This window comes from Rosa rugosa, chromosome 4 (assembly GCF_958449725.1).
Source record: "Rosa rugosa chromosome 4, drRosRugo1.1, whole genome shotgun sequence".
In the NCBI taxonomy this organism is placed as follows: Eukaryota; Viridiplantae; Streptophyta; class Magnoliopsida; order Rosales; family Rosaceae; genus Rosa; species Rosa rugosa.
The window spans coordinates 9,096,395-9,123,788 of NC_084823.1; the positions used below are offsets into that span (position 1 = coordinate 9,096,395).

At 38.5% G+C, this 27,394-nt stretch overlaps 2 protein-coding genes across 9 annotated transcripts; both read left to right on the forward strand.

The window, feature by feature from the left end:
* The first annotated feature begins 11,092 nt into the window (after positions 1-11,092).
* LOC133742331 (double-stranded RNA-binding protein 6) lies at positions 11,093-15,547 on the forward strand. Of its 8 annotated transcripts, none has more exons than XM_062169999.1 (5): positions 11,093-11,171; positions 11,791-11,868; positions 12,496-12,758; positions 13,775-14,594; positions 14,718-15,547. In XM_062169999.1, the coding sequence occupies exons 2-5, from the start codon at positions 11,844-11,846 to the stop codon at positions 15,269-15,271; spliced, it is 1,662 nt and encodes a 553-aa protein (XP_062025983.1). In that variant the 5' UTR covers positions 11,093-11,171; positions 11,791-11,843; the 3' UTR covers positions 15,272-15,547. The 8 variants fall into 8 exon arrangements, with proteins under 8 accessions (XP_062025983.1, XP_062025978.1, XP_062025982.1 ...); XM_062169998.1 differs by adding an exon at positions 12,215-12,292 and having other exon boundaries at positions 11,130-11,171; positions 13,775-15,547; XM_062170001.1 differs by lacking the exon at positions 11,093-11,171 and adding an exon at positions 12,215-12,292 and having other exon boundaries at positions 12,496-12,588; positions 12,687-12,758; positions 13,775-15,547.
* A 656-nt stretch (positions 15,548-16,203) lies between these two features.
* Positions 16,204-20,475, forward strand: LOC133745714 (geranylgeranyl transferase type-2 subunit alpha 1). The gene is made up of 7 exons (XM_062173833.1): positions 16,204-16,585; positions 16,684-16,844; positions 16,940-17,044; positions 17,494-18,294; positions 18,392-18,572; positions 19,159-19,345; positions 19,909-20,475. Exons 1-7 carry the CDS (start codon positions 16,289-16,291, stop codon positions 20,295-20,297), a joined length of 2,121 nt encoding a protein of 706 aa, XP_062029817.1. The 5' UTR covers positions 16,204-16,288; the 3' UTR covers positions 20,298-20,475.
* The last annotated feature ends 6,919 nt before the right edge of the window (positions 20,476-27,394 follow it).

Sequence of the window (27,394 nt, forward strand, 5' to 3'; positions counted from 1 at the left end):
AACTGAGGAAAGTCAGCAAGCCGAGAGGTACTCGACTAGTCGAGAACAATTTTTCGACTACTTGAACTGAGGAAAGTCAACATGTAGAGAGGTACTTGACTAGTCGAATAGAAACTTTGATAGTTCGAAAGTCAAAATTTGGAGGATCAAGACTTGCATAAGAATTCCGTACTCGACCAGTCGAAGGATAATTTCGACTAATCAAATTCTGGAGCTGAAGAAGATTTTACTCAGGTTGTTCCCTCTTCTGATACTTCACCCCTATTGCTGAACTCTCTGGTCAGAAGCTTCAACTCATGTATGCCCAGTAGCTACTCCTAGTGATCCTATAAAGTAAGTCTCTTCCACATATGTGTTACTTAGTAGAACTACCCATGGTAAACCAACTAAAAGATATGAGCCTTCCATAACTGCTAAAGCCGAGTATCCAGTTACTAACTTTGTGTTACACCATAGGATGTCCAAACCTTATGCCTCATTTATGAATCAAATATCCTCTACATCGCTGACTAACAAAGTGCAGCAAGACATGGAAAACCCAAAGTGGGCCAAGGCAATGGAGGAGGAAATGAGGCATTGAAGAAGAATCACACCTGGGAACTGGTCTCACTTCCATGTGGGAAGAAGCCTATTGGATATAGATGGATTTGCAGTGTACGTGGAACATAATGCATATGGCACTATAAGCAGATATAAGACAAGGTTGGTGGCTAAGGGGTTCACTCAGAAATATGGGATTGACTATGATGAAACTTTTGCTTCAGTAGCCAAGATGAACATTGTCTGAGGATTATTGTCACTTGCAGCAAATCTGAATTGGCCTCTCCATCGATTTGATGTCAGGAATGCCTTTCTTTGTGGAGAGCTTACTGTAGAAGTGTACATGAACTTGCCTCCTGATTATCGTAATGTTGTGTGTAGATTGAAGAAGTAACTTTATGGACTCAAACAGTCTCCCCGAGCGTGGTTGAGCAGATTTACTCAGTCCATGAGACGTTTTAGTTATAAGTAGAGAAATTTAAATCACACCTTGATCCTGAAACACCAAAAAGGGAAGGTAATTGTGCTTATCATATATGTGGACGATATGGTTATTACATGGGATGATTTGGCAGAAATTGGAAGCCTTAAGAAAAATTTGGCGAAAAGAATTTGAGATGAAGAGTCTAAGCGACTTGAAATACTTTTTGGAGATTGAGGAAGCTAGGGGTAGAGATGGCATATTCCTATGTCAAAGAAAGTATGTACTTGATCTCTTGGCAGAAATGGGCATGTTGGATTGTTGTCCAATTGATACTCTGATTGAACAAAATCACAAATTGGTAGAATATCCTGATCAAGTTATAACTGATAAACTTCAGTACCAAAGCTTAGTGAGATGTCAGATTTACTTATCACACACTAGACCTGATGTTGCTTATGCAGTAAGTGTTGTGAGTTAGGTTATGCATAATCCAAGTGAAAGGCACATAGATGCTATAGTAAGAATTTTGGGGTACCCGGAAAATAGTTAATGTTCTATAAACATCAACATCTTGATGTTAGTGGCTGGTTGTATCACTGACAAGAAGTTTACATCTAGTTATAGAGGTATGGCACATGGAGTGAGTGAGCTCTTGTGGCTTTGTAATTTGCTACGAGATTTGGGCTTTAAACTCAAGTCTGCTATGCAGCTATTTTGTGACAATCAATCAAGTGCAATTGAAATCTCTCATATCACTGACAGGAAGTTTACATCTGGTTATAGAGGTAGGGCACATGAAGTGTGTGAGCTCTTGTGGCTTTGTAATTTGCTACGAGATTTGGGCTTTAAACTCAAGTATGCTATGCAGCTATTTTGTGACAATCAATCAAGTGCAATTGAAATCTCTCATAATCCTCTGCAACATGATTAAACAAAGGGTGTGGAAGTTGATTGATACTTCATTAAGGAGAAGTTGGATGCGAAGTTGATCACCTTTCCTTTTGTTCCAACTGAAGAACAATTAGCAAATATACTTACAGAAACAGTATCTAGCAATTTGTTCTATGACTCACTAGGCAAGTTGAGTCTTCGAGATATTTATGCTCCAACTTGAGGGGAGTGTTGACTTGTGAGTCATTATTGAAATTATTAGGAGAATATATGTATTTAGTAGTTATCTTATAGGAATAGATTTCCTATATTAGGTTGTACTAACTTGTAGTACAATTGGTTGTGCAGTACTTTAGTTTAGGGTTGTATATACATCCCAAAGGCCACTCATTTTACCTATTAACATCTTAAGAGATTTCACAAAACCGTTATCACTTAGTTTTCGACTTTTCGGAGATATTTTAGCTGATGAATTAGTAGTTGTTGTTCTTGTTTCTTTAGTACCTTTAGTAGTTCCTATACCTGTCATGTTCCTTGGATCATTTACAAGTGGTATTCAAGCTCTTATTTTTGCAACCCTAGCTGCGGCTTATATAGGCGAATCCATGGAAGGTCATCATTGACTAGTTTTCGACACAGTCTTTTTTAGCTTAGCTTGACGCAATGTATACGCCGTTTAAGGCAATCCACCTAGGGAAGATAAATATACAAATAAGGTATAAATAAAGATATAGACGATCTAGAATAATTGTAAAAAAGGTTACAAATAAAAAAAAAACCATCTTCACACTTTTCCTCACTATCTCTTCAACACTTTTCTTTCGGCGTTTAGGCAGGTCAAAGAACAAAGCTGGTTTGATATAACCTCCAACTCCTCGTGCCCTACCAGGATGCTTGGGTCTCCCCAACGCCAAAGTGAGCACATCATCAGAACCTTATCTGGTAATCGATCCATCAGACTCTTTCTGCTTTAACTTTTGCTGACACAAATATATACACACACACTTATGATTCAGGATGTAATACTTGTACAATACCAATATCATCCATCAAAGTACCATAAAATGACTTACAATTTTATTAGTCGTCTCATGCACCTCAACTGCTTTGAAGTTACCATTCTTGTCTTGTCGTGCTTTCACCCACATTGTGGCACGATCGAGTTCCTCTATAGGGATTGTAGCATATCATTTCCAGGCTGTTTCGGTCCAGATATTAACAATGTTAACATCAAGTGCTTCCTCTTCATGCATAACCATGGAGGAAGGTTATACGTAACAAGGATAACCGACCAGCAAGAGTACCGGCTACTTAAAGAACTATGGGGATTAAACCCATCTGAGAAAAGGGCTAAACGAAGGATCCTGGCTTCTCTACCAAATTCTGGCCACTTTGTGTCGACCAATTTCCAGGTCGGAGAATCTGATGGATGCCGCATCATGCCATCTTTTTTCCTATTCTCAACATGCCAAGTCAAGTCCTTTGCTGTCTTCGTTGATTGGAACATCCTTTTGAATATTCGGGTTGGTGGGAAGTACCACAATACCTTCCCAGGCACCCCTTCCTTCTCAACTTTATCCCTTCCCAGTTTCCATTGTGATTCACCACAGATCAGACAGCTTGTAGCTTCAGAATGCTGCTCTCTATACAACATGCAGTCATTTGGACAAGCATGAATCCTTTCATACTCCATCCCTAATGCTGCAAGTGTTTTTTTAGCCTCATATAGAGAACCGGGTACCTCATTCCCTTCGGGAAGCAACATGCCAATCATGACTAGCATGTCGGAATAATAAACATCAGTCATTCCGTGTTTTGCTTTCAAGTTGAACGTTTGAATAAGACAGTTCAACTTTGTTGTCTTTGTACAACCGGGATACAAAGGTTTATCTCCATCTTTCACAAACCTTAGAAACTCATTCGAGTCACTAGATATCTCCTCATCCTCACTTTCCCCCATATCTTGGTTACAATTCATATCTACTGTTTCAGATTCACCTACTCTATCGGTATTCTTGACAGAAGGTTCTCCATGCCATTTCCAATTCTTATAACTAGTCACAATGCCATTAAAAAATACATGGTCGTTAATAACTCCAATGGAAAATCCATTAGTGTTACAACACTTCAAACAAGGACAGCAGATATTTGATTTGTCAGTAGCATTCACTTAAGCAAACTTAAGAAAATCCTCAAACCCTATTTGAAACATCAACGATCTCCTATCAACATGCATCCATCCTTTTTCCATCTTATACATACACAAAAATAACAATTAGGAACTAAACTATGACCTAGGATCATAGAGCATTGAACTCATACATCTATATATAATGTATATGTATATAGGTACATAGAACCAACTTCATTTATAAGCATACCAATTGGTTAAACTATCATAATTCAATTCTATACCATGCCATCAATTTTCCAGATATATACACATATAGAACAATTAGGAGCTAAATTTAGCAGCATCATAGCATCATCAAACTAGGTCACCACATGCATTTAAATATATACAAACAACCAACTAAATTCATCAACAAATGTGGTCAGCTAATTTAACAAACTAACTATGCTATTCACGTAAAACACACCAGAAGATTACTGCTTACCTTAATTTGCTTTAGTCACAGCGTAGCTAATCACCACTCCCAGTACTCCAACCTTTCACTACAGCAACAACAACAACAAGGCATTATCGAAAGATATTAAATTTACTTAAAACATACAATCAGTTGCTTGAAGAATAAACACCCAAATCGAATTGAAGAATAGTAGTAACAAGGCAATCCAAAATCCCAGTACCAAAATGAATTTTCAGCAATTCAGCTTCTCAATTTATACCTAAAAAACCCCTAAATCGAATTGAAGAACAAACCCCATCCCCAAATTCATAAACCCAAATTCACCAAAAATTCATTATAAGTCCAATTGACATGAAATTAGTTTTGAAACAACCATTAGAAATGCATAATTCAATATACATAAGAACCATAGGTTAAATAATTCAAATAAGAGTTCAAATCCCAATAGATAATCAGAAGATACATTCAAAATGCTGTAATTTTCCCAAATGCAGACCAAATTTGGAAAAATCACCGAAAAATCACTTTGCTTCAGAATGAGATGAAACTTTCCAGATCTTTTGTTAACTAACAGAACAGAAACATGTCAAAATTTCAGGATATTTGAAGATTAGTAAGTAGGGTAAAACAAATACCAAAAAGAGCTGTGCTGCAGGGCAGTTTCTGCAGAATTCCAGCTAATTGTTCTTTCTTCAAGAAGGAGCTAAGGATTCAAACTTATCTTTCTTCGGGAAGTCAGCACATTTCCATGACTTCTAGGATCAACAACTTGGCGAACCTTTCTGTTTTCAGCACCGGAATACTGCCTCACTACACAGGCATAATCTATTGTCTATTTGTATCCTACACATTTGTTAACACATAAACATACCATTAGGAGAACTTTCAATGCAGGTATTCTATTACAATAAATTCAATCTTAAGAATAAAACATTCCCACACCGGAGAAAAGGCATTCTCCTAACTAAAAATATATCTTATCTTTATGTACACCACTATAATTTTAGTTAGATACCACATGTTAAAGTTCATTACTGTCCGACTAATATGTTATGGAGAAGCCTACAGAAAACCCAATCTGCACCTTACCCTCTTCATGCATCAAAAGAATGGAAGTGGGATACTAGAATGGACAATAATATACAATAATATACAAACGCGCACACACAAGCTAATAAGGGTCACCACTGCATAATAACAATAATATACAAGCACACACACAAATAAGAAAAGATGACAGTCAACTAATAGATATAGCTTAGTTTAAACTCGATCATCAATTTCTCAAATGCAGAAAAGATGAGAATCAACTAATGACAACAACAACATTCATACCCAACGATCAAACAAACAATTACATTCGTATATATACTATTTTTGTAATAAACTAAAATGAACTAAAGTATTCGAGCCATCCCTAAGGCCCCTAACAGTCAACAAATTATGCTCTTCACAAGACTTGTTGCATTTACATGCATTACTAATAACTAGACAAATTAAAACCCAATTGAAACTTACAATCTAGACAACACAAAAGGCCCATTGTACTGAACTTTAACATCTTCCAGAGTCAAATTAAAGCCTTCCAGCAAGTTCACAATGTCCCTCTTCAATGTTTTCCTTGAAGTCCCAAGCAACCTCCTATACACCACACCTATAATTTCAGTTACATACCACATTTTAACTAATCAACTTGAAATCCTAAACCGTCGAAACCCTTACTAGTTTTGTACCTCTGCTTAGGTTTTGAAAAAATTGGTCAACTGTTGCCTCCAAAGACTGTGGTGGTTGTACGGGTGCCAATCAAAACCTAATCAAAACCCAATCAAAACATCAATATCACAAAACCCAATCAAAACCCAATCAAAACATCAATATCACAAAACCCAATCAGAAAATTTGAAGAATTGAATCTTGTCCTGCAGTACAAAGAACAAACCACTGAGCTGGAGGTTGAAGATTAAAGCGATTTGCGATCGAGGGAGAGAGCCCACTGAGAGTGTATCTAGTAAGAGTGACAGCGATAGTGAGTGAGAGCGATGTTGAGATGCTAAAAGAACAAACCATCCCCAAATCAAATTTTCAGCAAATTTTAATAAAAACGTATACCCATAAAACACCCAAATCGAATTCAAGAACAAACCATTCCCAAATCCATTTCCAAACCCTTAGTAAAACCCCCAAATCAATATCCAAGAAAACCCTAGAACCCAAAACAAACCAAAGTCGAAACCCTAAGATTGATGAAGAAAGAGGCTTACTAATGAACAATAGTGAATTAATTCTTTGGGCTCGTTCCTTCTTCAAGTTGAAGAACTCCACCAACAGCGACGAGAGCCATAAGCTCGGAGAAAGGTTGAGAAGACTCTTCTCTCTCCAAAAAGCCAGCTTAGGAGGTACCTCTAGGTCGATTGAGACATGAATGAATCAATTTGAGTTTCTATGGAATGAACCTCTAGGTCGAGAGAGGCGCGATGGGAGAAAGCTAAGTTTATGAAAATTTCAGTTAAGTGTGGGAAAAACACGGGGTCTTAGGGCAAAAAAGATGAATAAGTGTAGTTGTGCCAAAAACTTATTTTTGGTCAGACTGGGGCAAATTATTTTTCTGTTTGCTCAGACAACATATAAATGTTGTTAATGAGAATTTATCACTTTTTTCAAACGACAGTTATCTGTTGTCTGAATTTTCCAACTTACAAAAAAGATGGAAAAACTGAAATAGTATGGATTCTCATGCTATTCAGACAACATAATTAATTTATATGTTGTATGAAGAAGTTTAAAAATTTCAGACAACAGAAAACAAGAATTCTGTCGTCTGAAGTGTGTCGTCTGAAGGCATTATTGGCATAGTGAGTGCTTTTCAAGCTTCATCATGATAATTACGTTGTGTTTTGTTTGTGTAGCCATGGCAGGCTAACGTGGTTTTCATTGAATTGTTTAAACGGAGTAATTATTTATACACCCCACATGTCTACTAAAAAGCTTATACCCTATACTCAAGATTGTTTGCAATGTCATATGCTTAACTATTTCAAGAAAATAAAATACAGGACTAAATTCAGTTTGCCTCTCTAATTTTGGGTCGATCTTCATTTCAGTCCTTGATTTTTTTTTTCCAATCACGTTGGTCCCTGCATTTTCAATAATTTCCATCACCCGAGTCCCTGCAGTTTCAAAATTGGCTCCAAATATGTCGTTATAAGTTGAGTTGGCCCCGACATGAGGGCCCACTTTTCAAAAGTTGACCCTTGATTTGGATGAAATGTCCAAACTATCCTCCTCTCCTAAATCCAACAACCCTCTCTCTAACCCCAAAAACCCAGATCCCTCTGTAGCTCTGCTCAACCGGCACCATGAGTGCAACCACACACGCTCAACAATAGTTCTTGAGAGTCTTCATACACCTGAACACTTGCATACAGTGCTCCACCGAGCCAAACAATTTCCAATTTCACATATCCAATCGCAAAGAATACTGACAGTTCTAATCAAGAATGAACCTTACTCTAATTAGGATGAAAAAGTTCTTCATGGCGAAGCGTCCGGCCCATCTATTGAGCACACCGTCAATGTAGTCTCCGCGAAGGAGTGATAAACTCGATTGATGAAGTCAGAAACGGCCAAGTCCTTCTGGAAATGCTCCGTTTCGACGCGTACACGGTGGGATTTTGGAATGTCGATCTCGCTTCCTGAAACCGCCGATATGAGTGGAGAGGTTGTGAGTGTCATTGTCGTAGTCGATGGAGACGTGATTCTTCTCCTTGAAAGCTGTTGAGTCGTTCTTGCTATTGTTGGGCTTGTTGCAGAGAATTCGGGTCTTGGACTGCGGAAAGTGGAGGAGGGGTGGCTGGGATACTAATACATCTGATAAAACACAAGTGAGCCAGAAATCACTAAAATCCAGTATATGCAAAATTTTGAAACGTAATCAGATCTGACGGCCGATTGCTCCTTGGGATCTTCTTCTTCCCGACTGTCTTAAAGTCGTAATGGTGGACCGCTGCAATAGCAACCTCTGTTTTATCCTAATAGGGGTGGTATCAAGCAATTGTGCCGGCGCTCCGGCGGGGGACAATGTCGTTCATAATGCTCCATAAATGTCAAATTCACCTGCAATTTCAGCTGGTAAATGAGGTTTCTATCGAGACAAGGTATCAACTCCGAGAATTGCATGTCATAAATCTATTGAATCATAGCGATCACAGTACCAATTATTATCAACAAACCCTAAATGTTTGCATGAATTTCAAATGAGAAAGAAGAATTACGTACAAGAATGCTTTTTTTTTGGGGGGGGGGGGTGTTCGACCTTGTAATGACTACAATAGGTGAGGGAGCCACCGAAAATCGGGTCGCAGCCATCTGAACAGGAAACCTCTTTGTCGTTGGAGCGGCAGGAGCCCGGAGCAAAGGACCAGCCGTAGTAGAAGCAGAGCAGACCCAGGCACACAGTGAGGCCGAGTAGAACGGACTTGAGCAACTTGGGGAAGCGAATGTCATTCCTGTGCTTCATTTTTGTTTGAGTTCAGGGAGAGAGCGGAGACGGACGCGACTTCCTCAGGCATTCAATTTGGGTTCGGATCCGGTTCAGGCAACGGCTTCGTCAATAACTTGGCTGCAAAGGCGGATGGAGGCGGCGCGTGTTGGCTTGCAGTCTTGCACCCAAGAACCCTTCTTAGGGGTTCAAAATTCTCCCAAAAAAAAAACAAAAAGTGAGGCAGATAAGAGAGACATTATAGAGAAAAAAGAAATTAGAAATTAGATTAAATTAGAAATATCCATTTTACCCTTCTTAAGGGTTGAAATTTTGAAAAGTGGGTCCTCATGTCGGAGTCAACTTAGTTTATGACGTCATATTTGGAGCCAATTTTGAAATTTAGACTCGGGTGATGGAAATTGAAACTGTAGGGACCAACGTGATTAAAAATAAAGATCAGGGACTGAAGTAAAGATCGACCTAAAGTTGGATGGGGCAAACTGAACTTAGTCCTAAAATATAATATGCAGTAACCAAGTGAACTATAATGCCCACGACCCCACGTAAACATGAGCTTAGTTTAAACGAAACTTTTACTATACACGTGTGTATCCGACGATGTGTGAGCCCTGTAATGAATAGTAGAAAGCCTCTCGTTAATAGAGATTTTTAGGTGCACCTTAAGAGTGTTGATGTCTAAAATTCAGCGGTGGCCGAACCTTGGTAAACACGGGGCCGATGGGCAGACCGCTACTTATGGTATTCTTCCACTACCTGTTAAATGAAATACAAAACGCGTCAGAGGGAGACCGCGGTGGGCAGTCTTCTCTTCTCCAATGCCTAAATTAGTCAATGTATTTGTGTTGACAGAATAACGTCATGTAAGTAGTAACTGAGTAATTAATGAGGAGAGAGGAGTGAACCTTTTATAGGTGGAGAAAAGGCTGACCTCTTCCTTGTTTTCGATGTGGGACTGATATGCTTCAGTTCCCAGCTTCTGATGCTTCAGCGAGGCTGTCTTGGCGCGGCTTGTGGCGGCGCGTTAGCGGTGATCTGGGGCTCAGGTGATAGCCTATCTGGCGGTGTTTCCGTAGGTCACACCGTTGATGGTAGTTGGTATCGCTAGCGGTAGTATGAACATGGCTCATTATAACTAATTATGCTTGGCAAATGCTCATGTAAGTACAAAGAGTATGGAAACGATCTTTGGAATATTTTTGGCCAAAAATAAACTAGCTTCTCTCCATATTATTTTATATTATGTGGTTTGATATAATAAAAAAAATAAAATAAAAAAATGCAGTCTATCTAGTATAGTGCTCAAGAAGAAGACAAGTTGAAATGGTGTCCATTGGAGAGATATGGTCGTTTATGTGAAACATACTTGATGAAATTAATCAGTGATATGTCCTAATGAGAACTTTTAAAATGAGAACTTCATAATGACTTTCCAATCAACGGTTGTGAGACCCACTTTTCGATTACATCTGGAAAAATCAACATTTAGAGATTTAGGTATCCACAAGTAGATTACTTTTGAAAATTTTCTTCCAAATTGATAATCATTAAGGTACTTAACTAGATCAAATCAATGGATGAACTAAATCTGTTCAAATTGAACATTTCGTGTTGATAAATGATAAATCTTAATTTTGAATGTCTTAACGATTTTCAATTTAGTTGAAATTTGCATAAATGATCTACTCATGAAGATCTAAAAATCTATTTGCTAAAATGATCTCACAACCGTTGGTCATAAAGTCTTCATTTTAAAGATCATCATTAGAGCCCCACCTTTCTTCCAATTTCTCGATCATTCCACTTCATTTGATAGTTGGTATAAAGGTGGTTTGGTCACTGAATGCTACGTGCACCTATTTTATACTTTTCTATTTATCCTTCAAACACACTGAATTGAAGCACACTGTCAACTAGTGTAAAAGTGTAAATTTTAAGTATATCGCCTTATCGGTGTAATATGAGAACCTTTTAGAAAAGAAGGAAGAAGGTATAAAAGTAATTCGGATTCTTTATTTTATGCCATAAAAAAGGCGTAACCATTGAAAATTAAGTGGGCATCAATCAATTTTAGGTCCGAAATTGTTAAGATCCAGCCCACTTTGGGTCCACTAACCCACTAGTTTTGCCGTGCAACAGCAAAACAACCAAACAGAACAGAACTATCTCTAACATCTCCTTGTCTTTGGTCTCTTTACCCAGACAACCAGAGACTCAGGACCAACAGGTACTCTCTTCCTCTTCTCTCCTCTCTCTCTCTCTGCCACAACTCAATTTCAGACCCATCAATGTGGTCAAGAATTCCCAAACTTTCTCATTTTATTTCCCAACTGATCGCAAAATTTGATTCTTGATGGGTCTGGAGTCTGGACCCAGTTTTTAGTTTTTTTTTTTTTTTTTTTCTTCTGTAAATGTGAAAACTTTTTCGTGTTCCTAATTCATGGCTTCTGCACTTTATTCATAAATCATGGCTTTTTCTTAGCTGCTGATCATTTTCAGCGCAAACAAACAGCTGGGTCTTGGTGGTCAAAGGAGTCTAGGTTAGGGTTGATAGACGGAATAAATTAATTTACATTTTTATTTCAAGAAGTGTGTGATATATGCAATTCTACTGCAAAATATGATTTATTTTTCGAAAGAAAGTTGAAGACTTTTCGGGGTTCTTCATTGTGTGTAAATGGGTGGATTAGTATCTTTCAGTATTGCTTATTTTGTTGATGTTGATAAGCTCCTCCATTTTAGCCACACTCTTCTCACTTGTAATCTCTTAAAGTATTATGTCTTTTATTCTGATTTTTGCATAGCTGCTTATGCTAACCGCCCTCTTTTTCGTTTGCTTTGCTCAGTGTGAGGTTCTATCTGGGTGTCAATCTGTCAGTTTGGAAGACATATTTCAGTTATGGCTACCAATGCAGAATTTAAAGGTAATCTTTTCATCTGTCTTTTTTTCAAGGCCAAGTCTATGAGAATAAGTATTAGGTTGTTTCGTTGCAAATAGCTTTTATTGTCACTATTTAGTAATACCCAGGTTCATTAGTTGAATCAAATTGTAGACTATTTAGCTCTTTCACAGCACTGAAATTGGATTATCTGATTTGCCCATCTAGGGTTGTGTGACAAATGTTCTTTCCATACAGTCAGGAGAAATGCTATTCACCATATCCTAGTTTGTAGACACTGTGTGTGAGAAGTCAAACTTCTAGGATTGATAAACTGTGGAAACTAAGTTAACCTAAAGTTTACATGCCAATGTGTTATTTCTGGTTTTAGGGGACACATGAGGAACGGAATCCTAGCTCAACCAACAAGCTTTCTTCCCCTTTTATTCCACATTTTTCTTAGGAGGATGTATGTATGTGTAATTTTATTTGTGGGAAGCACAATGATGTACAAGAATTTTGGGGTCCCACTCCCTCTATAGTGGTTTATATCCTGTGCGACTTGTAAATTTCATTGTGCATCCCTTCTGTAGGACAGTCCTGTATGTCAGTAAGATACGTTCATGTTAGTTTAGTCAGTAATTACTTTTCTTATATTTCCTGTCATATAAGGTGTTTCAAAATGCTATGTATTCAAGAGCCGGTTGCAAGAGTATGCACAGAAAATGGGAATAAAGACACCAGTATATGAGACTACAAAAGAAGGTCCTTCACATGAGCCTTCCTTCAGGTCTACTGTGATATTAAATGATGTTAGATACGACTCTTTGCTTGGGTTTACTAATCGTAAGGCAGCTGAACAGTCAGCTGCTGAAGTTGCTCTGGTGGAGTTATCTAAATCTGGTGATGCTGCACAATGCATCTCTCAACCTGTTGTAAGTTGTTTTATCTTATTCTGGATTATACACTGAAAGTTGATTCATTATTAGTTCTGAGTTTTTTACCCTCTTATTATCCTTCAAATGCAACCATTGTTTTCGGCGCTCCGATTACAGCTTGTTTCTCTGTCTCTGTCTCTCTGTCTCTTTTTCACACACACACATATGCACAGTGGTTACATAGGTATTGGGTATGTGGATTATTGGTGTGAGACAATACTTTCTGCAGTCGTTACTTACCATATGGACTTCGTAATGTGCATGTTTCTACATAAAAAAAAGAAGAAGAAAAATCTATATAAAACAAGTAAGAAAAATAGACATTCGAGAATTATCTAGGCCAATAAATTTATCCCCCATTTTTTTTTTTGGGAAAATAGATTCCCTTAAAGTGCTGAAATAGTTATTTGTAGTGGAGGATTATAACCCAAAAAGAGGCAAAGATTGTGTGGTGTTATAATCTCGTTGCAGACTTGCAGTTGTATTGTGAAGAAGCATACAATATATAGCCAAAGTCTATGGTTCCTAAGCTGTATGATCTATGTTTTATGTTCTCATAAGCTGCGGAGCTTTAGAAGTCTACGGTTAGATGATTTTCCCTTTTAAAATTGACCAATTTAATATGGGTCACCCCTGGTAAACAGGGGTATACTAGAGGAATACCAAGTAACTAAGAAGGAAAATCTAAACAGATACTGATATATTCTATAGAGGAAAAAGAATGGCATTTCCACCAGAATGAGACACCGAATAAAAAATAATAAAGGTGGAGAGATAAGTAAGGACTTCAGCTTTAAAATTTTAAAAATTCAGAGTTGAATTTCTTAGTTTTGTTCTTTCCATGTGTATTGGTTGCTGAACTTCAATTCTAGTGCCCTGGTCGCATAGATAGATGACATGCATCTGTATGTTTCCACCGCTCTGTTTTTTATATGTATCCAGTATTTAATTTAAATTTTCACATGCCTTGCAAAACAAGATCATGGCTGACCTTGTTTGGATGTTTGTTCCAGCATGAAATTGGCTTATGCAAAAATCTGCTTCAAGAGTATGCACAGAAGATGAATTATGCTGTTCCTGTATATCAGTGTCAGAGGGATACTTCTTCTAGCAAAGTACCACTGTATTCATGTACTGTCGAGATTGGGGGAATTCGTTATATTGGAGCTGCAGCAACAACCAAAAAGGAATCTGAGATAAAAGTGGCTAGAACTGCTCTTCTAGCTCTCTTGTTAAGTGATACTGAGTCATCCATGGGATCAGTTGGCAGCTCTGAGTTAACAGTGCTTCCATCCAAAAGAAAGCGGTCAGAATGTGAAGAGATTGCTAATGAACCTAAACCAAAGAAACCCCCATATAAGAGGAGAATGTTCAAAAAGAAAGCCTATGAAGAAAAGGTGGGCCAGACTGAAGTTGGAAATATAGCACCAGGATCAGAGAGTAATGAATCCGTTAAGCCAATGACTGCAGAAGCTAGGCCAAAAGAGCCAGTGTCCGAGGATATTCCCCATGCTAATAACGTCAATGCTGAACATGGGCCGTCAATAGCTTCAGATTTCACCAACAGCAGCATTGTGAGTGGGAACGTGGGTTCAATTTCACTGTCCTGTGGAAACATAACTACTTTGGCCAAGGAAGTGGATATGGTGTCTGCCGTTAAGCCAATGACTGCAGAAGCTTTGCCACAAGACTCAGTGTCCGAGTATATTACCCGTGCTAATAATGTCAACGCTGAACATGGGCTGACAACAGCTTCAGATTTCACCAACAGCAGCAATGGAAGTGGGGATGTGGGTTCAGTTTCACTGTCCTGTGGAAATACAACTGCTTCAGGTAAGGAAGTGAATATGGTGTCTTCTGTTAAGCCAATGACTGCAGGAACTATGCCACAAGATTCAGTGTCTGAGGATATTCCCCATGCTAATAATGTCAATGCTGAACATGGGCTGTCAACAGCTTCAGATTTCACCAACAGCAGCAATGGGAGTGGAGATGTGGGTTCAGTTTCACTGCCGTCTGGAAACATAACTACTTTGGCCAAGGAAGCGGATATGGTGTCTGCCGTTAAGCCAATGACTGCAGAAGCTATGCCACAAGACTCAGTGTCTGAGGATATTCCCCATGCTAATAATGTTAATGCTGAGCCGTCAACAGCTTCAGATTTCACCAACGGCAGCAATGGGAGTTGGGATGTGGGTTCAGTTTCACTGTCCTGCGGAAACACAACTACTTCGGCCAAGGAAGTGAATATGGTTGCTGCTGTTAAGCCAGTGTCTGCAGAAATGATGCCACAAGATTTGGTGTCTGAGGATATTCCCCATGCTAATAATGTGAATGCTGAACATGGGCCGTCAGCAGCTTCAGATTTCACCAACGGCAGCAATTTGAGTGGGGATGTGGGTTCAGTTTCACTGTCCTGTGGAGACACAACTACTTTGGCCAAGGAAGTGAATATGGTGTCTTCTGGACCTTGTTTGGAGGCTTCAAGTGTCATGCCTGGACCTGACTAATCGCAGTAAGTATTGCAAGCTGGTGCGGTAAATTGTAGGCGTAGGACTTATTACTAAGAGAAACAGATGTTAAAAATTATGGATCGAGAATTCAGTAGCTTATATATAAAGCATGTATGTCTTCATCTCCGAAGTTATGGATATTGACTTTTGGATCGGGATATTGAATATTACCACCAGACTCGTAGCTTTGCTTTGCCCAATTGTGGTTGTATTTATGTATAAATTTGGAACAGTAATTATGAATATGGTTAAGCAGTTTTGCTCGATTGGCAACCCTTTTCTTTTGCCTCCTTTGGATGTTTATTTGAACTAACGAGATAAATGATCCTTCATTCTTAGAAATTTAAAGAGGAACTCTGGACTATAAAGGGAGGTCCTGTCCTTACATGTTTCCGACACAGGATGTAAGAGTAGTATTGCTTGTCACAACAGGTCGCTCCTTATGTTGGTGTTTGAAAGTATTTATAATTGTAAGATTGAGCGAGTGTAAATTGAAGATTTGAAGATGAAAAACAAATCGAATTGACCACTCATGAAAATCATGATAAATGATTACAAAATTCTTGGTCACCTATGTGAGTAAATCACCACTGTTTTTTTTTTTTTTTTTTTTCTAATCTATAAGATAATTTTTTTGTTATCAAGAGATCAGACGGTATTTCCAAAAACTGCTTAGAAACTAATTCGTGCGTGGAGAATCATGTCAAAACGCTTCCTCCCCTTACCACAAAAAATAGATTGAGATTTAAACTTCAATTAATATCGACGGAATTCAAACCCGGATATGGGGATTCTTACCGACTCGACCATCTGTGATGGTTGTTTATAAATAAAGATTAAGCTTGCTTAATCTATAAGATTATTGGGACAGAATTGTCAATCTCTGACCAAAAATTTTGATGGACTGGGTAGTATAAATACCGAGCCCAGAAATGAGAAATGTGTCAATCTCGACTGTGTTTTGACTGAAAGAAAAGACGAGACGATCAGTTTATTTGAATCGCCGATTCGAAAATGCACGGACTTCCTCGGCGAGCTCCGAAGCCAGAAGAAGAAGAAGCTCTAGCCGCCAAAGCCAAAGACCTCCGCGCTCTTCAGTCTCAGCTCCTCTCCAACCACCACAGCAAGACTTACACCAAGGAAGCTCTCGATGTAAGCGCCAAGCTCCTCGAGAAAAACCCCGAGTGCTACACCGCCTGGAATTACCGAAAGCTCGCCGTCCAGCACAACCTCCTCGCGGTCCAGTCCGACTCCGACTCCGACTCCGATTCCGCCGCGATCAAGGCTATTCTCGACCTGGAACTGAAAGTGGTAAGGGACATCGATTTGATGCGGTTTTGATTGTGAATTTAATTGAGATGAGATTGGGTTTCAAGTGAGGATTTGAAAATTGGGGATTGGATTTGTAGGTGGTGGATGCGTTGAAGCAGAATTACAAGTCGTATGGAGCTTGGCATCATCGGAAATGGGTGCTGAGCAAGGGGCATTGTTCTTTAGACTATGAACTGAAGCTTCTCAAAAAGTTTCAGACGGCGGATTCCCGGAATTTCCATGCTTGGAATTACCGGAGGTGAAAGTTTAGTTCTTGCTGGTTCAAGAATTTCAGATTCTTTTGTGCTGAATTAATTGTCTGAGTTTAGTTGTCTTGAATTTTATTCTTTCCAGATTTGTAGCTGCATTGTTGAACAGATCAGAGAAGGAAGAATTGGATTATACCACCGAAATGATCGAAAACAATTTCAGCAATTACTCGGCCTGGCACAATCGTAGGTATGGCCAATATGGCAGTATGTGCTTCCAACTTTTTTGAGTGCAATGTGGCAAATTTATGTTACTAATTTTTTTTTATCTTTACTCATTTTACAAGCCAAATGATGGACCATGCTACTGAAAATACTGCGTACTACTAACTAGTATTATAGTTTATATGGGCTCCTAGTATGTTGATTGAACTACCTATGTTGCACTAGTTAGTGTTCTCAATGCTAAGTCATTAATGGAAATGGAGTTGTGATTGCTTCAGATGGAAGTATACAACAAAAGATTAGATCAGTGTACACATTCCTTGCATATGCGTCTTCAGTGTCTACTTTGTGATTATGCCACAAGAAATTTACAGATTCAGAAAGCTCAATGTTGTATGGTTAATCTTTTAATGCTTGATTTGGCTAAATTATGTTTATCTTTATCACCGATTGACTATAGTGTGCAACTTGCAGTGTACTCCTGTCGAGTTTGCTGAAGAAAGAAGCTCCAGGGTTCTTTCCAAAAGAGAAAGTTCTGAATGAGGAGTATGGGATTGTACAACAAGCTATTTTTACAGATCCAGATGATCAAAGCGGTTGGTTTCACTATCGTTGGCTTCTTGATCAGACGGTGAAAATGGATGCTCCTTTACTTGCTTCTTCTTGGCCTGCCCATGGATCCAATGTCATTCTATCAAGAAATAGGCACTTATATGATTGTTCGGCATCACCTTTTGATAGTTTCCATTCCGATTCAGGAACATTTCCACTGGTTCTATATTTTAATCAAGCTGTCAAAGGTGTAAATTCATCTACCGTAGCTATTGAATCTTCGTTTTGCACAGAAGATCTTGATTGGAAGCCACTTTTACAAATTAGCTCCCAGTTTTCCCAAGTTTGGGTTACACATATCCGATTTCCAGAAGCAAACTCCCAGTATGAAGAAGCCTGTGCGGTGGAAGTTAGTGTCGGACTGTCTCAGGGCATTGTTTCTTCAAGTGGTTTTGACTATAGCCATCTTACACGGTTGTCCTTCAAAGTGTGTCTGTCCCCTGTTGACACTGAACCGTCTAAAATGCAGGGCAGGGATCAAATTTTGTGGAGAGATGAAAATTTCTCCTTGTACCAAACACGATCTGAGGAGCCACACAAATCACTCTCTATTGATAATCTAATAATTCACAATGTTGATAAGCCAACGACTTCAAATTGGCGTGCAGAGACTATTGCTAATGAAATTGCTATTTTCCGAGAGTTGTTGTCAGAGACAAGCTGGTAAGCGTGCTTCATTTCATGTGCAGATTGAAAATTTGAAGTTTGCATTTTCTTAATTTTTTTTGTATCTTTCTAATGCTCCTCTTGCTCCTTGCAGTAAAATTGGGAAACTTACGTTGGCAAGATTACTAACAGCTTATGATGTTATTCAGTCTCAATGTGCAAACAAAATGGTCAATTCTGAAGAAGTTCTGGAGCTTTATGCTGACCTACTAAAGTTGGACCCGACACATTGTCAGTATTACAAAGACGAGCACAGCTTAGTTTTCTTGCAGCAGGTAATTTTCTTTTCTTCATGAAATAAAGCATGACCCTCTATCCTTTCAGTATTTCTAGTTAATTGTTGATGGTGTTGCTACATTTCATCTTGATGTGTATTCATGTTTCTATGTCAATATCAGAGGCTGCATCTCAAGATCTATTTCTTGCATACACTGACTAATGTTTATGATCAAATAATCCAAATTTCTGCAGTGGAATTATGGAAATACATTCATTATGATGCTGCTGCTGAATGCATCATCGTGTCTGAGTTATTTCTAAGTTGAACACTTATTTTTTGTATTTGTAAAACTCCATCTTCTGATTGTTTCAAGTGGGCTACTGTTGACAATGGTTGAATATAATATTTTTATTTATTTATATTAACTTCATTTGAAATGCTCGGGAAGTAGACAACTATTTTATCTGACACCTAAGTACTCAATGTGCTCTTCCACTCCTTTTTGTTTTTGTATTTTAATTTGTGGTTGCAATTATGACTCTATGAGGATTATCTTGTAAAGAGCTTACTGTACTTTCGGTCACTTTATTTTTACATTTCTTGAAGTTTCATTGGTTCTTACATTTTAGTAAATATTGCAGTTAACTTCTAGTAAGGAGTCTCTGCTGAAACACTGCTTTAGCCATAAAACCCTGGCTTCTTCAAGCATTGGCAATTACATATGTCTACGTCTAAATAAGTTATCCCTAACGCGGATGGGATCCATTGAAAAATTATTGTGGGTTCAAATGCTGGACCTCAGCCACAATGAACTTCATTCAATTGAAGGTACGCTTCTTGCTCATACTTTGTGAATCTTGTATGTCAGTGTGGCAGTCTTCACATATTTGTATCCAAACTGCCTGTATTTTCCTGGATTCAGTTTGAAAGTTCCGATTCATACTGGTTTTTAGCTAATTTATCCAGCATTTAGTTCATGTGGAACTCATAATGAAAAAGTTTTCAATACTTTATACTTTAGGCACTTGACAGTGCAGGAAAGATGTTGGAGGACATATCTATGATAACAAATATGATATTTGAAAGCTGAGCTGCAGAATTCTGGAAATGGACAAAACTGGACAGTTGCATCCTAAGAGACTAATCAATTTAAGCAATCCTGCATATATTTAAAGCCCTTCATCTTGGTCTTCATCTTCTTCTTTTTTCTTCTTCTTTTTTTGTTGGTATGGGAGGTGGGTGGTGGTTTTTTGGTTTTGACCTCATCTGAAGTTACTGAAGATATGAATTGCATAGTTGTCTCTAATTCTTGAACTAATCCTAGGTCGAAGGTTGTCTTGATTGTTTTATTGTTGAGAGAAAAAGCATCTTATACTTGGGTCTTTGGACAGGATTGGAGACCATGCAGCTTCTATCTTGCTTAAATCTGAGTAACAACAAGCTTGGTAGTTTTACTGCTCTTGCGCCTTTGAGAATGTTGAAGTCTCTACAAGTGCTGGATATATCATACAATGAGATAGGTTCACACACTATCGACAAGACGAGGTATCTATTCTCGTCTCCTCTTTGTCACACAGAAGAAATTAGTTGGAACAATGACGAAAATGTGAATGGATGTATCAATCTGACAAATTATTGGGATGCTTTCCTGATATTTAAAAGCATGAGGTTGACACAATTGGCCATATTGGGGAATACAATTGCTGGTGAAAACTTCAAGTCATTTTTGGTCAAGGTAGTTCCTACTCTTGAGTGGCTGGATGGCGATAAATTGCACTGATCTTTAGTCCTTTGTCTACTTTTATACCTGGTTTCTTTCATTTCTCCTTTCCCCTAGTTAGGTTTACCATGTAATCTGATCTTAACAAAAGTAGTTATTCGTTATACTGGTAATATACATGATAAATCACTAGTCCTTTATCAATCATGTTTACTTTGCCATACCTATTTTCTCTTCATGCCTCTGGATTTCCACTTCTGTTTTTGTTCTAGTGGATATGGGTTTGTGTTTTCATGATTTTGCGTTGCATCTGCAATTTAGAGCGTAAGCTTAAAGGTGTTCCCTTGGCAGATGTTTGTAAGCGAAGAGAAAGGAAACACCATGGTGTTGCCAGCTTTTGATTGAAATTGTTAGGTAATTACAGAATTTCTTGAATTATATCATCTTATTACAAAGAGGAGTCGGACATGGTAGAAACTGATCGAGTAAGTGCTACCCAAAATAGCATTGATGTTGCATAAGATGGTGTCCCCAGAGGGGACGAATATCGGAACTGTAGACACCTTGAGATGAAGAAATGGAGGAATTTAATTACGAGAGTGATCAAGCCATCTTGCATGCTTCTTGCGACGTAGCCTTGTAAGTCAACTGCATTTTGAGATTACCGGGTCGTATTTGACGAATTAGAGAGGTGCTATAGGATTAGAGAGTGATGAAGATGAAATAAATATCAAATGCATTTCCATAAGCGTTTGGCTTAGGTTATATAAAACAAGTAGACAACATGCAATAGCAAGGATATTATAGAACTACTCACCCATGTTTTGTGTAAAATGGCTTCTGTTGAGTTGTTCCTCCATATTCAGTTGAATCCCATGAAAACAAGAGCTGAAAATAGCACCTACCAACAACCCTAATAGGGCCTGAAAATAAATATCCTGCTTGTTCATCATCTTGTTTAACTTTGACACCATATTATCGATCTCTAGCTCCTTTGATATCTTCTCTGTGCCCTACTTTGGTAAGGAGCTTCTCTTGAGTTAAGCAAATGAAAAGTGCAATGAGATTTTTCAATTAGCTGTGATTGCAATCAGCTAAGAGGTACTCCTTTATATAGGAATTAAGAAGAAACTTCAAGCTTCCAACGTACCTTTTGATTTACCAATGGTGGGAAGCTTCTTTGGTCAAGCCTAGCTATTTGAGGATTTTTTATGTTAAACCTTTGTTTATGTTTTCTTAACTAACTTGCTCGATAAACAAATCCTTAATAGGGGTTGTTCATCAACAATGAGTAGTGACTAATTCTTGAGGCGCACGATGCCAACTTCGAGTTGATTATAAACATAAGAAAATCCGAAACCTTTTTCTTGGGGAGGACGCACAACTCGGTCATCTCAGTCAAACCGAAACCCCTCATTAGTCATTACCTCATACCTACCCCCAAAGCTTCCTTCAACTTCTCCGACTGCTGGTGATCCTCACTAAGGACTGTCGACGTCCATGCAAAGTTACTACCCATAAATCCATGCATAATCCCTTCTAATAATTAGTTCATCAATACGTAATGGCTTTCTCTAATGAAGGAAGTGTATCCCATGCAAAATAGAAAAGGTTCGGATAGGAATAAGATGTATACATCTTACGCCTGGGCTCCTATGATAGGCCATAAGACATCAAAAGAAGCAGAACTTGATTATAAGTTTTTATGGGTGATTTGCTCTGAAGTCACTCGAGCTATGAGTTGCATGGTTGTCTCTAATTCTTGAACTAGAGCTAGGTCAAAGGCTGTCTTGATTGTTTAATTGTTGAGAGTAAAAGCATCTTATATACTTGGGGTCTTTGGACAGGATTTGAGGCCATGCAGTTTCCATCTTGCTTAAATTTCAGTAATAACAATAAGCTCGGTATTTTAAGTTTTTAACTGCCCTTGCACGTTTGAGAGCGAATGTCGAAGTCACTACAAGTGCTGGATATATCATTCCATGCATATATGAGATAGCTTCACACTATTGACAAGACAAGGTATCTATGCTCTTCTCTTCTCTCACACAGAAGAAACTAATTGGAACAATGATGAAATCATGAATGGAGGTGTCATTCTGTAATTTATTGGGACGCTTTTCCTGATATAGCTAGCTAGCTTGCGCTTGACAGAATTGGTCGTATTGGGGAATACAATTGCTGGTAGAAAATTAACTGTCAAGTCGTTTTTGGTCAAGGTAGTTCCCACTCTCGATCGAGCTGGATCGCGATAAATTACACTCATATGTACTCGTTTGTCTACTTTTATACTGTGATTCTCTTTCATTTCTCATTCTTTCCCGTCGTTAGGTTTACAATGTAATACGATGCTAGCAAAAAAGTACTGTATTTGTTATTCTGGTAGTATACATGATACTTTATTCATGTATGTTAAGATGTTAACTTCTCAAATCTCAATAGCTATTTGACTAGAGAATCGCCACAGTTCAGTTTTGTCTTCAAGCCACCAGTCTAGACTTCCAGTTACGCTTTTGTTCTAGTAGAAATGGAATTTTTTTTTTTTCCTAGCTAGTTGAACAATGTTAAAGTGTGGCAACTAATGTGACATAGAAAATACCCAACACATGATTGTTGCATTTGCAATTTAGAATGTCCTTAAGGTGTTCCCTCTGCAAGTGAAGGGAAAGAAAAAAACGTACATTTTGATAGAAATTGTTAGGTAATTTACATTGTAGACTTGTAGTCACCAAATTTCTTGATTTATCTTCTTATTACAAAGAGGAGTCCCACATGGAAGAAACTGATCGAGCAAGTACTACCCAGAATAGCATTGACGTTGCATAAGATGGTGTCTGCAGCAGGGATGAATACCGGAATTGTACACAACTTGAGATGAAGTAATGGAGAAATTTAATTACCAAAGTTATCAAGCCATCTTGCATGCTCCTCGCCACATTGCCTTGTAATTCAACTGCATAATCAAATTACACAAAACCATCAATGTACTGCTGATGAGGAAGATGGTCACAGAAGAAAACAAACTCACCTGCTTGTCCCTCCATTTAATTTTATTAATAAAAAAGAAGAAATGTGCTTTTAACGTCAAAAGTGCTTTTAGATAACCATAAGAGTTTCTTAATTTGTTGTATTTGGATGAAGTAGAGAATTGCTTTAGATAAGCATGGATGAAGAAATAGCTATTAGATCCACTTTCATTGGTGTTTGGAGGTATGCAGAAAACACTTTGGTTATGAAATTGTGTATATATAACAAGCAGATAGACAACTACAATGAGAAAATGGAATAGTAAGAACAATATAGAACTCACCCATGCTTTCTGCAAAATGGCTTCTATTAAGTTGTTCCTCCAAATTCAGTTGAAACCCATGAAAACATGAGCTGAAAATAACACCTGCAAACAACCCTAATAGGGCCTGAAGACAAATATCCTTGTTCCTCATCTCCATTGACCCCATATTATCTAGCTATTTTGTCTTTGCCTTACTTTTGGTGTGGAACTTCTCTCAAGTTGAGCAACTGAAAATTGCAGTGAGTTTTACAATGAGCTGTGATTTCAACTCTGCTGAGAGGTACTCCTTTATATAAGAAGATACTTCAAAGCTTCCCAAGTACCTTTTGAATAATAGTGTGGCCGTGTGGGAACCTTCTTTGGTCAAACCCATTTGATCCGGCCTGTATTAGTTAATTGCACAATAAATTAAGTCTTTGTAAATTTATGTTTCTTAACTAACTTGCTTTATAAACAATACTTGAGAGGGCTTGTTAATCAACAATGATTAGTGACTAATTCTTGAGGCGCACGATGTCAACTTCGAGCAGATTATAGACATTAGAAAAACTGAAACCTCTTTCTTGCGGAGAACGCACTATTTGTCAATTCAATCAAACTGAAACCCCTCAGTTTTTACTCCACAGCTTCCATCAAGTTCTCCGACTGCTTGTAACTCTCTCCGAGCACGTAGGAGGACTATTGTGGGCAAAGTGGTGAGGGTTACTAGTGGTCGGAGAGGAAGTGTTGATTGAAGCTTTCTATAATAAATAAAGTGCATATTCCATGCAAAATAAAAGTTTCCAATAGCCATAGGATGAGATATATATCATAATTATTAATAGGATTAAATTTTGTTTAGTCCTTATATTATGCATCCAAAATCGTTTCAGTCCCTGACATTTCAATTTAATCTGTAAAGTCTCTGGCCTCTTAATTTCACTCCAATAGGTCCGCTCCTTCCAATGGCTCCGTTAACTTGCTGACGTAGCACAAAATTTAGATGCCAACTCAGCGCCATGTAAGCACAGTGAATGGTAAAATGTCAAGAATAGCCCTGACTTTCCCCTTTAATTTCTAAATTTTTTTTTATATTCTTCTCCATTTTCTTCTTGCTGCAACCTCTTCTCCCTCACGAGTTCTCTCTGTTCAGACCTAAAGAACAAAACCTCTTCTTCCTCACACCCAATCTCCCAAAACCCAAAATCCCGGTTGTCCTTCCCCTCCACCATCGCCACCTGATCGCTCTCTTTCCCCACCCAAATTGACGACCATCACTTGCATGTCCTCCGACACGCCGACATCAGCCACAGATCGGTTAATCTCAGTCGTAAGGTTGAGTGAAAGGTTGACCGGAACGGTGAAGTGGTTCAATGACCAAAAGGGGTTCAGCTTCATCACCCTGAAGATCGGTGGCGAGGATCTCTGCAACCACCTGTCCTCAATCTGAACCAAAGGATTTCGGACTGTCGGCGACGGCATCTGACGGTGGCGGGCTCGCTCTTTTCTCGGAACCAGGTCCAGCTGTCGAGGGACCTCCAGAACGACAATGTATTGTCGTGAGAGGAGGAATTAGCGGAGGAGCCGGGTCGCTGCTGAAGATGAGATCCTCAAAACCGTCCGGTTGATCTCAACCTCAAAACCGACAACGCCGAATACGAGATCCTAGCCCCAGCTCCTCATCCTCAATCCAATCTCAATTCCCAAAGCCTAGCTCTCTATTTTACCAGAGACGCTGATCCGTACGGCGGTCCTAGGGTTGGGTCTGTCCAGGAAGCTCTCAAAACTTCCCAGCTCGTCCAGCCGCGCTTTCTCCTCCGACCAGGAAGATGGTGATGCTTATAATTATTAGCTTTGTTTTATCTTAATTGTAAGAGCTACCTAGTTAAAGATTTCAGTTTTCGAATCAATTTTACATTAGGAGGTCAATTTCTCGATCAATTTTACATTTGCTTCGGCTTTAGAGTTTTCTTTTGGTGTTTCGGCGAGATGAGGGTTTGGTTTGGTGTATTTGAGATTTGTGGTTTAAATGGTGGGGTCTTTTGATTTTGTATTGATGGAGGAGCAATTCGTACTGAGAGTTCCACATTCTGTTGTAGAGTTTGGATTGTGGGCTTGGTGGTGGTGGTAAAGAGTTTTAGAAAATTTTAGTCGAAATGGAATTTTGGAGCTGATCGATGGTGAGCAAAGGAGGAAAGGAGTAAAGAATTAAGGTTCATGGTGGTGGTTGGGCTCAGAGAGAGAGCTCGGTGGTGGTTATGGTGGTAGTGATGGTGATTTTCTTATGCTTTGGATTTTGGATGTGAAGAAGAATAAGAAGAATGGGGAGAAATGCAAGAGGGTAAATTGGACAATTTTTCAATGACGTGGCATGTAAATAGCTGAGGTGGTGTGGAATTGATGGCCTCGTTAGCATCTTAATGGTAGATTTGGATGGAACCCTAACGGAGCGGACCTATTGGAGTGAAATTAAGAGGTCAGAGACTTTACGGATTAAATTGAAATGTCAGGGACTGAAATGATTTTGGAGGCATAGTACAGGGACTAAACAAAATTTAATCCTTATCAATATTACGGCTGGGCTCCCATGATGGGCCAAAATCTCATGGCGGTTGCTATCTCAAGGGAAAATAATTACCAATGAGCAGAGATATTCGCGAAGAAACTTGACTAATGACTCGTCATTTTTATGCTCCTACCACATGGAGTCTTTGAAGCACCTTTTGTTATCTTGTCCGAAGGCTCAGTTGGTATGGAATACCATTTATGTTCCTCAAGTTGCAAGGCATTTCTTCTCTTACAGGTTTGAAGATTGGTTGTTAGAAAATTTCAAATTTTATTTTGAATTCTCCAATTCTAATTAATGGAATGAAGCCTTTGCTTCTACCTGTTGGTTTGTTTGGATATAGAGATGCAGCTCGGTTTTTTTATCCTAATTTCATACCTTCCTTCAATCAAAGGTCAGTCATTTGAAAATTTTATGATGACTGGTTTAGTGCTAACAAGATGCCGAATGATAAATTAAACCTACTCGTGATCATATTCTTCTTTCTTGGTCTCCTCCTAATGGAACAAATTGACTACAAGAGCCGAGTCTGATTCCACACCAACATTGTCAAAGTTATTATGCAAAGCAACTTCAACCGAAAATATAATGCCCGTAGTTCTGCCGAGAAAAACTCTCCTACTTCAAGATTGACAGAAAAGCTACATAATCAAGCACCCACACCATTTCTAATCAAACCTCCAGTAGCTACACAACCCGTCGAAGAAATTCTAAAACCATCAATATATTAATCTTAACAATTCCATTAGGGGGGGCTGTGACTTGTTGGTTAGCTAGCCTAACTAACACCGTGGAGGTCATGGGTTCAAATCTCGGTTGGGGTGGGGAAAAAATTGTCGTCCAGAATATAAAAAATATAAAAATGAATCTTAACAATTCCATTAGGAGAATGCTAGCAACTTTCCCTTTAGGAAAGGTAGAATTCATTGTTCACCACGTGTATTCCATTATCCCTAAAAATCAGATAATTAATAGACTAAAAAGACACAATTTCAATTTCCCTCTGTACCCCTATTTATCTTCATTTGCATTAATTTTCACATTTATTAATTTCTTCTTTTTTTTTCTTTTTTTTTTCCATAATTTTTCTTTCTTTCTATTAACATAAGCATATATTCTCGGATATTAGCGATCAAGCAACAGTACTGCTTCAATTTCTTCTTCTTCTGCAGCAAAATTTCCTACAGATGCAAATGAGCTGAGATCTAACTCCTGGCATCAATTTTACCATCAAGGATTTCTTTAAAGATTTCTTCTTTGACATTGTTGATCTAACTCCATGTCTCCATTACAAATGTTGATGTAGTTTTATCCACAAGG